This window comes from Sparus aurata, chromosome 13 (genome assembly GCF_900880675.1).
Source record: "Sparus aurata chromosome 13, fSpaAur1.1, whole genome shotgun sequence".
Taxonomy (NCBI): domain Eukaryota; kingdom Metazoa; phylum Chordata; class Actinopteri; order Spariformes; family Sparidae; genus Sparus; species Sparus aurata.
The window spans coordinates 31,464,206-31,480,296 of NC_044199.1; the positions used below are offsets into that span (position 1 = coordinate 31,464,206).

The 16,091-nt window shown below is 43.9% G+C and overlaps 1 protein-coding gene across 2 annotated transcripts in view; it reads left to right on the forward strand.

Moving 5' to 3' along the window:
- Positions 1–16,091, forward strand: part of sgcd (sarcoglycan, delta (dystrophin-associated glycoprotein)) — a 316,040-nt gene that overhangs the window by 236,073 nt on the left and 63,876 nt on the right. For both annotated transcript variants that reach the window (XM_030438196.1, XM_030438195.1), the window contains 3 exons: positions 5,157–5,258; positions 12,844–12,931; positions 14,284–14,403. In XM_030438196.1, coding sequence (XP_030294056.1) covers positions 5,157–5,258; positions 12,844–12,931; positions 14,284–14,403 — 310 coding nt within the window. The remainder of the gene's footprint in view (positions 1–5,156; positions 5,259–12,843; positions 12,932–14,283; positions 14,404–16,091) is intronic.

A 16,091-nucleotide genomic window follows, 5' to 3' on the forward strand; every position in this document is an offset into this window, starting at 1 on the left:
TAAAATCATCCTTTAGATCGATGCTGTTTCAATTGCATTATCCGGGCAGGAGAGGTTGATTGGAAGACATGCTGACGAATGTTTTCTGTTTCCAGACGAGGGCGTCCCGAAGCTTCACCCGCCCCGTTATTTACGACAGCGTCCGCGGCAGCGAGTGTGACGGGAAACCGGGCCCGTCGCTCTCCGTGGTGCTGAAACAGTCAGTCCATCTCTCAGCCTCCTCTCTGTCTTTGTTGCTCTAAATACATCATCATACATCCTATCAAACGCTGCATTTTACACTCCTATCTTTCACAAATGCCGTTTATATCCATGAGTACTGTCCCAGCACTATAACAGCTACTTTGTGCAGCTCCAGTAGAAGCGACAGACGGACAAATTCCCAGAGTTTCCACTTCTGCTGAGTGTGGAAACAATTCATTTCACAACATCTATTAACCCCTTAAGGAACACCATTCCAACATAGCCTACCCTTCACTAAACGAACACCCTTCGTAAAAACTAATAGTTTTAAGCATCAAATCTTAACAGTATATACTCACTGTTGGAAAGCTGAGACTGAGAAAAAAGTTCCAGACCATGTAATAGTTTTCTAAACTCACCATGACACAACATTAGAAAGAGCCCTCTACCGCAAGAAGCAAGAATGCCTACATACCTTCAGAGTGTTTCCTTTTTCCACAGCTACAACGTCATGCCACAATTTTTTTTTTCATAGTTCGCCAAGAGTCCATAGAATGGGAATATCCATTCATTTTACCCCAAATTAGCTACAAGTGTTGACCAAGCAAGAAACCCCAGCCCCAACTCTTAGCTTTCATTTGAGACCAAGATTATGTTTCTAGGTAAAGGGGTTCTCAAGTTATAAGCCTTTGAATTTCAGTAGGCGCTCTTGGAAAAAAAGGACCCAAGCAAAACGCACAGACATGCCTTTAGAAAAAAAATTGTGAAAAATCAAATTTTTAGTCTTTTTTTGAGTGTAGCACGCTGAGACCTGTGGCTGTGGCCTAATTGTGTCTGCTGTGTCCATAGACCTTATATCTTAGTCAGTTTATTGACATTTGAATTGGACAGAAAACCAAAACCTGTGTTCCAACCTCTGTAACTCTGTGTCAAAAACTTGAGGGTGTTACCTTTCCAATGGTACCAAGTACATCCCTGAGTCTCAAACTATGTGGGAGCTGTCATGCTTTTAATTTCGGTTTGTCGTTTTTGAAAAAGCACCTTAGAATGGGGGCGTTCATGAAGAGGTTAAACTTCTTCTCGTCCTGAATCGATCGTCACCTCCGTCCCTGACACTCTCCACAACATCGCTTCCTTCTTGTCCGCGTCATTACCGTGCGTTCACATATATTTGCAGCTCTGCAATGGACATGTTGTGAAGTTGAAAGTGAAAAAAAGTCTTTTTTTTTTCCCATTATAATACGAGCACCGCTGTTTCTTCACTCTGGAGAGCATTTTGAGAGCGTCCACGTGAGCTGAATTTCCGAAAATTCAGCCTCTTTGTGAGTGTGTATTACGACTTTATCTCCACTGAGAATAACGTGTGTGAAATGGAGAGGCAGAGATACGGGGCCGGAGCACAACATCACTTTTCAGCTATTATGCATCCTCGCCGATTATCCGGACTAAGATATGAACTGGCCGGCGGGAAGGAATCGCTCGGCGTACGCTGCGAGAGATCACATGAGGCTGATAGACGTCTCCTGGATTTAAGAATATTCTGCTGAGGATCTCGGAAACACTCGTCTCCTTTTCTTACAGTTGATTTTCGTCATCAAAGCGTCGGAAACTGAGTTTAAATAACGACTCTGACAGGCCTGCTGGTTCCCACCTGGGGAGGTGATTCACAATCACAACACGTCCAGGACTCAACCTCCCCGTCACTATAACTGTCCCAGAATAATAATATGTTTTACACAGAGGATTACACGGAGGAGGCTTGAAAACAGTCCTCGGTTGCTTTGGGATTTCCGAGGGTCTTGATCTCCATTTGCTCGTCAGAACCTGAGGGATGAAAAGACGGCGGGAAAACAAACAAAAAAAGTCTTTGCGGGAGGAGATCACATGGGCAGATAGCTGGCTTCTTTTCTCCGTGTCTTTTCTTGTGACGGTCCTATCTGTCAGGCGGCCCGGCGGGTCACGGCGTGTAATATGTCTCATAGTGAGAAGGGTCAGGCTTTAGTTGTGTTTGAATCAAGGCAGCCGCTGAGCCGGATCTCCTCTTATCAACACCCGTTAATATCCTCCGGTCTGGTGCTGTTCTGGTTTACAGACTGAGACGACTCCTGCGACACGTTAAACTGACTGCTGCCTTTTGTTTGCATGAAATTTGGAGAGGCAACAGACAACAAACATATATTAAAGATGATGATTTACTGTGTTAAACCTTTTCTGTGTCTGATGAGGTAAAGGGAAGCCCGTCGCCTCGTCAGAAATGCACATTTCTCGCCGGTAGCTCGCGGCTACACGGCTCTCTTTACCCAACTTTGTGACAAAATAATTTACGCCTGCTGCCACCTTTTTAAAATACTTCACTTAGCTCACCAAACGCAGCATGTTGATGCATTTGGTGTTCTGCCTCGTTGAAATGAGTTTGGCTTCCAGAGAGAGAAACTAAATTCATCCTTTGGGTCCTTTGCTAAAAGCAGAATATGAGAGCTGACTTCAAACTGCGGAGGATGCGATTTCAACTCGTTGTGTTTCCCGTTGAAGTCGTAATCAAGTTTGTATCAGCATAAAGGGTTCGGAGAAGAAATTGAGATCAGGCAGGTGAACGACTTTAAGTTTTGTAAAGTTAAATTAATAAAGTTGACGTCACATCCCCGCAGGTATGAGATCAACTCAGCAACACTATGTTAACTGTTATTTTGTTTCAGTTGAGACTTTTAAACGCACATTTTAGACACAATCGCTCACATCATCTGCACAATAGGGAACTTCTGAACTCTCAGCAGTGACGGAAGAAGCATTGACATCCTTCACCCTTTGTTTTCTTGCAGGGAAGAGAAGTAGAAGTACACATTCAAATCCATTTTATCCTTTGAAATAGCAGTTTCACTATTATATCTGATGTTTTTAGTTAAATATGAGTGTTGCATCTATATCGAACCCACGTATCTCTTAAAAAGCCGTCAGAAAAACAGCCTTTTTTCCAGCTTTGTCATCTCATCCAGTGGGGTTTTCTAAAAGAGTTTATTTAACTGAAGGAGCATTTTTCTCAACACATCAAGGAACACTTCCTCCTTCATAACCAGCTCCCCTGGAGATTTCACAGGACAGGTAGTAAAAGTTTCATGGAGTAAAAAAGTACAATAATTGAGTTGGTGTGAAGTAGAAGTATAAATGTGTACACTGGAAATTCTCAAGCACAGTTCAAGTAACCTCAAAGTTGTACTTAAGTAGAGTCCTTCAGCACTTCACCACGTGTTCTCACTTCCTGCATCTGCAGCTGTGAGTCGTTGGTTACAGAGTTCGGTGCATCTGTACATTTTGAACAACCTTGTATCTGATCATAAAAAAACAGCATCAGCCGCGGTTCTGTTTATGCATTCAACGCTTCCGCCATGTTTAGCCAATAGATCTGTTTGTAATGCTAATGCTGAAGTCAAGTATCAACTCATCTCACTGCATTAAAAAAGATTAAAAGAGATTAGGGCGGCGGATCGACCGGGGAGACAGTTTACCGAGGCTAATGTGGTCTGTGTACAGCGCTCGGAGTTTGTACCTGGTGAATCTGCGAGCGCGTAACACAGTAACATCTTCCCCTCGCAGCGTCAGCATTGCGTGTGATATTGAGTTTAATGTTTCCCCACGCAGCCATCTTGCCACATAGATAAATAACAGGTGTTTGCGATCAAAGTGCAGGTGTCAGGAATAAAATGGCAGGTGTTGAATACAGCGACAGATTCATGTTCCGAAGCTCTGCAGCATATCGGCAGGAAACACATGAAGAGAATACTATGACGGGTCCCGGCTCGCCCACAGCTGCTGTACTGAATCCTATCAGAAACTCTGAGTTACCTCTCCGTGACATCAAGACCATGTTGAATTCAAGCTGCAAGCAGCGATGAACCGGCCCTCGCCCTCTACATGTTTGAGCAATTTGGAGAAGATGGCAAATTGTATGTGGAAGTTAAAATGAGTTGATGGTTTTATGGGGAAGCATCAAGATGGACCGCGCCACCAGGTGTGACGTAGGTGAAAGCTTTTGATAAGTTTTGTCCACAGATGCTGCTTGCAAAGTTTATTGGAAATGGGTGAAATGACCGAGGAGGAGTTGGAAAAATAAAGTTTATAATTTTTTCACAGAGCTTAGTGGCTCACAGGGAAGTAGTCACCTGGGTTTTATGTCATTCAGACAGACCAATTTGGACATGTCCAACACTTTATATTTTGAGCAAAATGTACAGGAAGTTGTTATTTAATAACTTGAGTATTGTTTGGAATATCAAAATTCTTTCAATGACTTTTTGTCGGGAGGGTCCACAGATTCTGTTTGCAAAGTTTGGTGCAAATCGGTGAAATTGCCTGGCAGGAGTTCGAAAAAGTAGGTTCGCGAAAAAACAGTTGGCGGAAATGGGCGTGGCCTATATGACGAGAGAACAGAGTTCAGTGAATGCGTGGATATAAAGTTTTTGAATGTGCGACAAAGTATATGTGAGTTGTAATCCAAAACGCAACACACTTTCCTTGATTATAGTGCCACCTAGCAGTGGAAATTGGGGACAACGATAGATTATGAAATTTTTCGGCAGGTGTGACGTGTATTCCAAGTTTGGTGAGTTTGATGTTCAGGCAGTGAAAAATGCGATCATTTGGGACGAAAAAGTCGTCATTTGAAAAACAAAAGGGCCCTAATAATCATTCTATACCAGCCTGTGACTGCTTTAACTTTAACGACAGAGGTGTTAACACTTTACATTTCTTTAAGCTCGATGCTAAATGTTGTGTTTTAACTGGGCTAAAGGTAGAAAGTGCTGTCAAATCTTGAAAGTGAACTTGTTCAAAGAGAAAGATGCAAAGAGAGTATTTTGAACAAAGTATGGTTGGGGATGGATGTTGAAATGTGTGGAGTCCATGACGAGTCGTCGCACGCTAAAAAAACAGGAGGAGAGAATATCAACTAATCATGACTGTGTCTTTGTTCCTCACAGGACGGCATGGGCAGCCTCAGAATAACAGAGAAGGGCCTGAAACTGGAAGGGGACTCTGAGTTCCTCGAACCCCTCTATGCCAAAGAAATCCAGTCCAAACCAGTAAGTCACTCACGCAAAGACGCACTTATACCCCGCTGATCTCAGACACACATTGCACTTCTGTTCAAATCTGACTGGAAGTACTCTTGGCTGTCTGTGCTAGTCGTGCTAACAATGCTAAACTCACACATGTCTTTTCCGTTGGCACAGCCATGAGTTGCACAGAGCCCTGACACTTAGCTTGAAGCTACATCAGTCAGCACCAGCAGTCACTACATTAGCGGCGTGTTGGCGCCATGTGGCATTTTCCCCAATTAATGCAACGCTGTGTTTGCTAGCTCAATATAAGTGTAAATGACTCGCTTGGAGAAAAAGTCTGAGGAGTGTGACGCCGTGTGAATGACGACAGTCAATATGAGGTGAGAAGGTGCAGCGGTGTGAAGTGTCTAATGACTGCGAGTGTGACAGTGTGAATTTGAGAAGCCTCCACCTCACAGTGGGAAAAAGCATGTGTGACAAAAACCTCTCGTAGGAAGTATCAGGCGACAAGTGCCTCCACTCCGCCTGCATTCACAACCGGTATTGATTTCATTTAGCGTGTGAATGTTGCTCTAACAAAGCTTGAATTCTGTCTGCTGGGGCTTTTTGAACCTAACACAGTTGAAAACATGCATTTCCTGTCACACATTTGGGTCAGCAGACTAAACTGAAGTGCCCCAAACGTACCCTTCTCTCCACCCACTCCTCCCCGAGGGGGATCCTGGAGTGTTCCCGGGTCAGACTGGATATGCAGTCCGTGGGTTCGACATTTAACCTCCTCTCAGAAAAGAAAAATCTCAGAGGGGAAATTTTGGAGCTGAAGAGTCGAAGTTGTAGTCCGGGCGTGTCCCCGATGTCTGAGTGCAAAACACCCTGCCAACAACAGTCCCTTCAGCCACTTGTGCCTGTCATTCTGATACCACATTCAGCTGGTTACAGAGATGTTAACCTGCGATATATTTTTTATGAACAACCAGATTTCAGAAAGGACTCAAGTCACATTTGATAAGACAAATCATATCGATGTGAGTGCACAATGCTATGTCATAACACGAGCAAAGAGCAGGTGACATGTTACCGTACAACAAGAACAGAAAACACTTTTAATGTTTAAGTGTCATGTTGGAAAATACAAAAGAAAAAATGTCCAGACAGTTGAAGAAATCCTACGTTATAAGAAGACAAGAGAAGAAATGCCATAAAAGCGTCGCAGGAAGACAATATCAGATGTTAAGTCATAACGAAACCATGACGACTAACATGAATTTGATGTCAAAAAAGACAGAATCTTGAAAAAGAAATGTTATAACAAGACATAACAGTCATCATATCAAGACACTGAGATAAATGAAATGTCTTACGAAGACAAAAGAAGAAATGTTATCTTAAAACAAGTCAGTAGGAGTAGTTTAATGTCATAACAGGACAAAAGAAGAAAAGTAATGTAATTAAAGTCATGCAGTTAATGTCATCTTATAACCAAACCAAAGCATATCGTGTCACTTCATGTTGCGTGTCGTCGTTAGAGAAGTCGTGTCACATCAGGACTGAAAACAAGACGAGATGTGAGGACAGGAGGAGACGAGGTGAGTCCTGTCACGGCGTGACGTGTCATAACAAGATGTTTTTCATCTTTTCCGTGTCGTAACAAGACGGGATGTCTGATTTCATGTCTCGTCTTGACTAGAAAATATGACATGACATCAGGACGAGCACCATATGGCCTCCTCAGAGGAGCGGTTTCACACCAGGTGTTCTTGGTGAAGGGAGAAAAAAAAAAAATGCATCCAACAACTCCCCGAGTGCTGCACTTCAGCATCAGCTTCCTTTCAGGAAACCTTTGGCTTTTCACCGATTCAAATGCAAAGCCTGTCTGAAGTCCCCTGCTACGTGCTGTTTACAAAATTAGCATTCAAGATGCGATCGTGCTGTCCTATAACGGCTACAGGAGGAGTACCCAAGCCCAGAGATGTCAGAGAAATGGGGAGATAGGCACTCTCTGCCCGCCGTCTCTTCTAGTAATAATAGCTGTGTGCAGGTAGTGGACGGATGGCTTGATAATGCAAGAGAGCAGCGCGCTTTATCTCTGCTGTCTAAGAAACCTTACGCGGGCTGAGAGGGTGGATGAGCGATGGAGATGGAGATTGCAGAGAGGAGAAGGAGCGTGAGAGAAGAGAGCAGAGTAAAGATGGAGATGAGGAATGAGAGAGACGAGGCAGTCGTGATAGCGACAGCGACCGGTGAGACAGATGGAGGAGGACTGAATTAGAACGAGAGAGACGGGAAGCCAGCGAGCATGATTTGACAGGCGGCGACAGGCGAGAGGCGGCCAAGTTCAACACAGACCCAAACAAGCACAACATGTTCACAGTGGGATATTATGGCAGAGTATAAAGTTCGTATCGGAGTGAAGTCCCTGTTTCACCAAGTGGTACCAGAAGCAGCGATTGAACGTCTGCAGAGCTGTCGCGGGTGAAGGTCGGCGGCCGCTGTTGGCGCAAGCCGACGTTTGAAGATCTACCATCAGCATATTCAAAAAGATAAATACAGACTGAGATAGTCAGCACATTTGGTACATTGAAGAAGGCTAGCCTGGCGCTGCCAAAATGTAAAATGTTTGCTTGAAAATACCGGATGGATGGGCGGACAGATGGGATGTAGAATGGAGATGGATACGAAACTCCGAATAGGAAAAGTAAGATACAAAACGTCAGAGCGGTGGGAGAGATAAACAGAGGAGAGGACGGAGAGAGGGAAAGGTGGATGGTAGCTTCAGCAGAGGAGGTGAGAGGAATAGTAATACTGAGGAGGAGGTGTTGGAAAAAACAACCGGCCTGTCCTGGAGAAGAAAGACAGCAAGACATCCGCTCTGTGAAGCTGAATACCACCATCATTGGTCCCTTTCCATTTTAGTCTTCTCTCCATGTCTCTTCTGTGTCTTGTTTTTTTAAGGTTTTGGCTTTTTAAGGTTTCAGTCTTTGAGTTTGGCAGAGCAGATCTAGAGAGCACCCATCACAATCAAGTGTCACAGATGCAAACACCTAACAGTACTCACGAGTGCAAGAGACTCACGGTAATAAGCTAATTAAGCCCCTCAAAAATAATATTCTAGCCGTTGAACAGCTGATCTAATAATACAGATATCACTGCGTCAGATCAAGTTGCTAAAGTTACCTTCTTCAGGTTAAATGTTCTATTTCTCTCTTGTCCTAGTGCTGTGTTTATGCTCTGGTTAGGTTTAGGCACAACAATATCTTGCTCAGGGTTTGGAAACCATCAGGGTTTGGCTCAAAATGCCTGTTTTCATCGCCATGATCACAGATAACAGATCGGTCCAACTTCCTGTGAAGAACAGCCTGTTTTGGTCACCTCGAAATGTCTGCAGGTCTCTTTGGAAACATCCAGTTTGGTCACCAAGATATTGGCTAGAGATCTCCCCAAGTGTCCTCAAAGATATCCAGTTGTAGGCGGTCAGCTTTTCAGCAGCTAATAAGAATATGATGTAAACATTATGTGCCATGTTTGGTACAGATGTCGAGCTTGGAGGTGTCCGTGGTTTGCAGGAACGTTACCTGCTCACATAATATCCACACTTCAGAGCTGTGAAATCAACTAAATCTGCAATTTTGAGAATCAGGTAGCAGGAAATGTTGTTATTATCTTATTATCTCTATTAATTCATCAACCAACCGTCCACCACTATACTCACAACCTGCATTTCGACATCCTGCTATAACATCTGTGCACCCTTTAACAGAAAGTGAGTCCGGGCACTAAACTGCAGATCTATTTTGATAAGAACAGGCCAAATTTTCTGGAGTGGGCCGACATATTGCTTCCTAAAAAATTGCTCCTTTGGCTCGACTCACTGAGCTTTTAATTCAGCCAGTGAGGTTTATTTATTTTCTTTTTTTGTAGCCTTCGGAGCAGCTCTGTCTCTTAGAAAAATATCCATATAACCAACTCCAATCCGCTCGTCCATCTCCTCTGTGTGCGGGAGGCGTCCTGCTGGGAGTAATATGGTCTGTTGCATTAGTAACGAAGAGAGGAAGGAGACGGAGTGGATCAGAGGCGCCGCACAACAACAAACTTAACACGTGTATTGTACACAAAAAGCCCCACGGGACTCCTGCAGTAGCCTCTCTGAGGCATCTTCAGGAGAAAACCTGCGCAGAGAGATGGAGCGTTAAGACGGCTGCATGAAACAGAGCAGACTGTGTTCTGGGTGGTTTTGAAGCTCGAGCATGGAGGAAGTAGTTCATTTTTGTACAGCGTGGAGAGCGAGGATCAACCGGATCGCCAGAATAAACATAGGCAATTAACGATTGTACAAAAACATGCGTTGAAACTTTCTTTTTAATGTAGCTTTTAGGGGTGTGCCAAAATATCGATACTACGATATATCGCGATATTTCGTCTTGAGGTACGTTATCGATACACTGGTGCCAAATATCGATATTTAAAAATGTTAAAAAAAATAAAAAATAAAAATAAAAAATATATTTTTTTTTTTGGCCCACCACCACCCCTCTTCGGGATTATATTTAAAAAATGGTTTAAGTAGCTCTGAAACCCACACATATAGATATTTAATGATAGTTATAGTCAGTGTGTGTGTTAAGAAGAGACACTGTGCAATATACTCTTTGTTTACTTGGCTGTCATTCATGTGAAAGTGATTGACAATGTTCTGTAATTCCTGTGAAATGGATTCAGTGCAGTCAATAAATTCTGAATTTCTTCAGTGACACAGATATCGTGATGTATCGTGAATGAAATTTCTTGCAATATGTCGATTATCGCAGAATCGCTGTATCGTGATATTATCGTTATCGAGGGCAAAATATTGTGATGGTATTGTATCACGAGGTACCTGGTGATACCCAGCCCTACAATTAGTTAAATGGTTGTATTGTCGTATTCACTCACAAGATGTCACCAAAATCACACTGTCCCTTTTAAAATCTTTCAGAAAATGATGTAAGTGTATCGAATCGTATCGAAGGCTAAATATCGTGATATATATCATATCGTGAGCTGAATATCGTGTATCGTATCGTATCGTGAGATTAGTGTATCGCTACAGCCCTAGTAGCTTTATGTTTCATTGTGCTTATGTTCTGGTTAGGTTTAGATACAAAATCACTTGGTTAGGTTTAGGAGAAGAGTGTGTTTTGTATTAAAATACAGGGTTTTGACGTTAAAAACACAGCAGGAAACCCGTCAATAGTATCCATGTTTATTGTCACAAACATGGCTGTAGATATTCTGACGTCCTGACAAAAATATTCTATAACATGGCTGGAAGATGCCCAAATTCCCTTAAATAATATCTGGTTGATTCATGCATGCAGTGGTTTAAAGGCCATTGTCCCTCATCAGAAATATCCAGATGTTTTATGGTTAAAAAATGTCTAACACAGTGATCTCTGGCATTGCAACCGTCTCTGTTGTCATGTCAACCCTCCATCTATATCCTGTATTACATGGTGGCAGATGTACAAAGTGCCGGACTTTAACGTTACATATCCAGGGTTCACATCAGTGGAGTCCAGTGGTTAGGAAAAGATTGTGCCTTCAGTTAAATGTGATAAAGTGTCCTGTTTCATTGTTGATTTAATGTTATTGCTCATTCATTCAATTAGTTTCACAGATACGGTCTGTATTTTGCGTCTTGGCAGATACTTACATGAGAAAAAGTGGAATCCTTTTGCTCCTGCATAGTAGAAGTATATGAAGTTAATCTGAAGTTACCTGGCAGAGCAGAGGGAGGTGAGAGGAGCTTGTCGGCAGTCACTTGAGGTGGATGAATGAATGAACTGACTGATATTGGTCCTTGTGAAGTCGCCCAAAACGGTGGTTCCAAAGTGCACATCTAGGTTCAACTTCAGGGTGGATAAATCTAATGTAAACACAATTTACCTTCACGTATCTGTTGACGGCGCCGTGCCGTGAAAAAACACTGTAAAATCCAGCAGGTGCGTCTTTTCTTCAGCTGTGCAGAGCTTCCTCACTTCCTCGGTGCGAACACGCTCAGTGCTTCTGTTGGTTTCTGTCTTGCGTTGCGTGTTCAGGCAGCTCTCCGCTCCCTGTACAGTCTCACTCTTCTTTTTTTTTTATTCTGGGCTCTAAAGTTCAGTTTGTCAGAAAAAAAAAGTGTTCCAAGGAAGTTTTAGTCGGTTCCCAGTCGGGTCGCTTTTAGCAACTCTGTACACAAGAGCACTCGTTAAAAAAAACGGCGCTCCGTCTGGTTGTGCACCTGGTGTGAAACAGAACGTACGTGAACTAAATATAGGAAACACCAAAACGATGTTTTTCTACTCAGGAACAACCGCGAGATTAGACTCCTTAGACTGCTAACGAGAGCCACTTTAACTTTACAGTACACATTCTACTTTTAAAAGCTCTGCAGTGATCGTTCCTCCAAAGTGAAATGCTTTCTGACAATACTGAGCTGACTTTGGTCGTGATTTAAAGTTTTAACGTTCTCTGTTATTTATTTTTGCCTCAGCACTTTGTTGTGACAAAAGTCGAACTAGTATTAGTTGCAAATCCGCCTCACCTGACAGTTTAAATGAGCCCCGCGACTCCGTCTGCGTATCCACTCCTTCAGACCTCCAGTTAGTTTAACATTCAGCTCACGCCGCCTTGTTATTGTAATAACTTCTTGCTTGCATATCATAGATTTGTTGTATTTACTGTGAGAACTTCAATAAGTTTTGGTGAGAGCCATAATGTTATCAGTAATATACACACAAGGCATATCCCCGCCGCGGCCGCGAGTGCAGCACAATGGTCAGGCCGTTATCTCTAATTAAGAAGTTGACTGAGGCATGAAGATTAGTCGGGCACAGACGGAGCCGAGTGTCCGACGTGATCAGCATTACAGAGGTGCAGGGCACTCTGGGAAATGGAAGTTATCAAATGGAGCAGGAGGCTGAAGTCCTGGTGCGAGCTTTGAATGTAAAGTTATGCATTTGCGTGCATGTTTCTGTACGAGCGTGTGCTTTTGTACTTGAGTATCACAGCTGGCTCAGCCCGACGTCATGACGACGTCTCACCTCAAATACAGCAGGGTTGGTCAGCGGCTCTCAGGTTCAGTCTGTGACGCTCTACCTGCTCCACTAGTGTCAGTTTTAGATGTGGAGTTTTAAGTATTATCACCTTATTCAGTTGAAATGGCGAAGATGCCAGCAAACAGTCAGATAACAACACAAAAAACAAACATGGATGTCAAAACCCTTTCAAAATAAATGTAGTAAAGAAGACCCACACACTTTCCATCGTTCAAAAATAAATCTATTTGCAATATTTTGGTGCCAGACCTTCATCAGGGGGAAGAAAAATGAAATGCAGTTTTGTTCCTCTTTTTGTTTTTGAGATTGCTTCTTCAATATTCTCTGTATTATCCCTGGAAAAGAAACAAACATTGACAGTTTAATATCGATCCCTCTTTATGACTTTGAACCTCGAAGTGAGACCATCAGAGAGAAGAACTGCTCTTTCTCTATAGTTCAACTTTAGCGCCTGCCGCCGGGTCCTGGTGCTGAGAGTCCACACATAACTGTAACAGAATCACTGACCCGGTCCATCTCTCTCTCTGCAGGGCCGCCCGCTGTTCCTGCAGTCGTCCAGAAACATATCGGTCAACATCGTCAACAGCAACAACCAGCTGCTCACACAACTTGTAACAGGTAAGATACACGGACCGCTTTCATGTACTTTATTGATGTTTTTTCTTTTGATACGATGCACGCCTTCATTTCTCGTGAACATCAGACCTGACAAACACTGACGACATCGGCCGCAACGCAGCGGCCGGAGAAGAAGAAGAAGAAGAAGAAGAAGAAGTCCTCCTTGGGCAGATTTCACAGCCGAATGCATTTCTAAGATTCTTTAACGCGTCTCGTAACATCGACTTGTTACGTACATTATGATGAGGGTTCGTCGGGTGGTTGCAAACGTTGATTGTACCTTTGACACGTCTGACGATCCAGAATTTCACATGAACACAAAGAGAGAAGTCAGAGAAAGAAATGCAGCTGCACTTTTAGATTTGTGTCGGAAACACCGGGGGGGGGTTCAGACTCTCAGGTTAGGAGCCGCCGCTCGAACTGTCGGGAGTCATAGCCTCATTTCCAGGATTAAACATTAGCACGTCATAAATTCTTCCTGTGTTCCCCCTTAATGGTGCCAGGCGAGGCCCCAGCCGCTCCGCCATAACTCTGTGATCACACCTTCTTCTTTACATTCCCCCATTCTCCGCCTGTCACACTCTAATAGAGTTGGCAGTCGTCTGTGATGGAAATCACTTTGTATAAACATGCACGGGAAGTGTCTCTCACGTTAAAAAGTGTGCTGACATTTGCCTTCTGGGTCTGAGGGGGAGGAGGAAGACGGCGAGCGTGCTCGGATGCTTCTCTTGGATGACTAAGCGGCGTTCGCGTATGTGGAGGAAACTTCACATCCCAGATGGAGAGTGACAGAATCAATTGCGCGCGTGTCAATCAGTCACCCGCCCGACGCCGAGTGTTTTCCCTGCCGGCTCAAGAGACAAAGCAATTTGAGTTGGAGGGAGTTGTCTACACTTTCTATTTCGTGTTTGTCATGACACCATTCACAATTCTTCGGCAGCCTGAGTCGCTCCATTTCCTCAAGTTTCCTGCAGACTTTCGGTGAAATGTGTTTGTGTTGTCTCTGAACATTTCCTCCAGGTTCGGTGCCGCTCTGATCTTTTCCCTTTCAACGTTTTTATTGATTATGCCCTTTCTACTTTCAGAGGTGTTGAGCGACAACGTCTTGTGGATGCCATCTGGCTAGAGCTGTAACTAATGAATGCATCAATTGAGTGGCACTTATCAAATGAACGGCCTGGTTCTGGTGTATAAACTGTGTTTATGAGTTTGGTTCCGATGTAAAGATGGAGTAACGTGAATGTCTTTTTCTCTGCATTTCAAATGTTCAGATTCTGATGGAATTCGTTCAGATCTCGGCTCCAGTCGCTCCTCTTTGATGCCTCCTCTCCTTGTGTGTGTGTTCGCTTTAGGATCCAGTGGATTTAAAGCACGAGGCAAGATGTTTGAAGTCAAATCCACCTCTGGGAAGCTGCTCTTCTCCGCCGACGAGCAGGAGGTGGTGGTGGGCGCTGAGAGGCTCCGAGTGATGGGTGAGTGTCCAGCTGACGCGAACGTGAACCGACCGACCTGTCGGGATCCAAAGTGCTCGTCTGTGCGTGTTGTGGTCGGGTTTGAAATCCGTTTTACGGCGCTGAAGCTGCGTCTCACTACTGCAAAGTGAAAGGAAATGCTCCAGTAACTAGAAACGTATACCACACACACACACACACACACACACACTCTTCCGTAACCGCGCCGATCTGTCAAACTGACGTACAATAAAAGCAGAATAATGTAATGCTTATATAAGCATCATAAGCAGTCTGCAGAGAGGAGCGCAGGCCTCAGATCTGCGCTGGCAGTACTCGTGTATGAGAGGAGCGAGATGACAACCAGCAGGAGAGCGCGAGGAAGACGTTTCTTTGCTTCTTTTTTGTAGATATATAAAACTTAATGGTAGAGAGCTCGTGTTTGTCATCACACAGGAGTTTTCTGAGCTCGTGACAGAGCGGCGGCCGGTCGGTGACGCTGCCGCAAAGGATGATTTCCTGTGAGAGCAGAGGAGGCAGGCGAGGCTAAATTAGTTCACCAAACATGAATACGAGTATAAAACAGAGAGATTTGCAGCAACGTCTGATTGGGAAATATAGGAGATCACTCTTTCTGAGGTCAGGTCTTTAACTTGACATGCGTTGCCTTCATGTGGTTGACGCTGTGAGAACGCCGTTGCTGGCTGATTAAAAGAAAAACAGACACCAGGGTTCCCTCTTTAAGAAATTGTTGAATTCGAGTTCAGTAAGTTGTAAATGTCACATTAGTTGGTCGTTCACTGCGACTCTTCTCGTCTCCGCTGCGTTCCTGTATGGATGGACAGATATGTCAATATAAGACGATGCTTGTAAAATGAAGACAGAAGCTTTAAGTTGATTTCAGCTGCTGTTCAGACAACCGAGTACCTTTTTTTAAATATTTAGTGTAATAATAAGAATGCTGGTACATATTTGCTGGAATCGGCATGTAAATCCGTTTCATTTGACACGATCGCAGCGAGAGATGAGGAGTGAAATCCTGGGAAACATGAAGTACGTTTCTGCTCTTCTGGACTCGCTGCAGAGAACTGAGGACTTCAAACACGAGAAGTGCTGTGAAATCCTTTTAATGGACCGAAAACACTCTTCATTATTAAGGTTTTTAGAAGATGACCGTGCTGTGCAGGGACAGATTCAATCACCGCTCGCTTCTTATAGTTTGTGCGACTCGCAGCAGGATGGTGAGGTTTGAACCAGAACAACTCGCAGAGACGCAGCGCACGTGTTTTCATCAAAGTTGCGATTCTTTGATTCGAAGCTCACGTCCTCTTTGGCGTCTTCATATTTTCTCACATCCTTTCTGCTTCGTTCTCAATGTTTTCGGTTCCTTCCTCTTGCTTTAAAAGCCTCTTTTTTCTCTCTCCTGTTTCCTCTTGAACATCTTTCCCCATTAAACTTCCATCTGCCATCATTCACCGACACTCATCCGTCCGCCCACCCACTCATCAATCCATCCATTCGCTCTCATTGGTAGATAAACAGATATCTCCGAGTTCCTCCCTCTCGACCGGGCCGGCACATTTCCACTTAAGAGCCCACGCGGGTGTGTTATCTCACTTTGACTTCCTCTCTCTCTCCCTGACACACACCTTTCAGAGCCCTCTGTGTGAGCAATTACTCTTCGTCCTCATCTACATTCATTTACATCC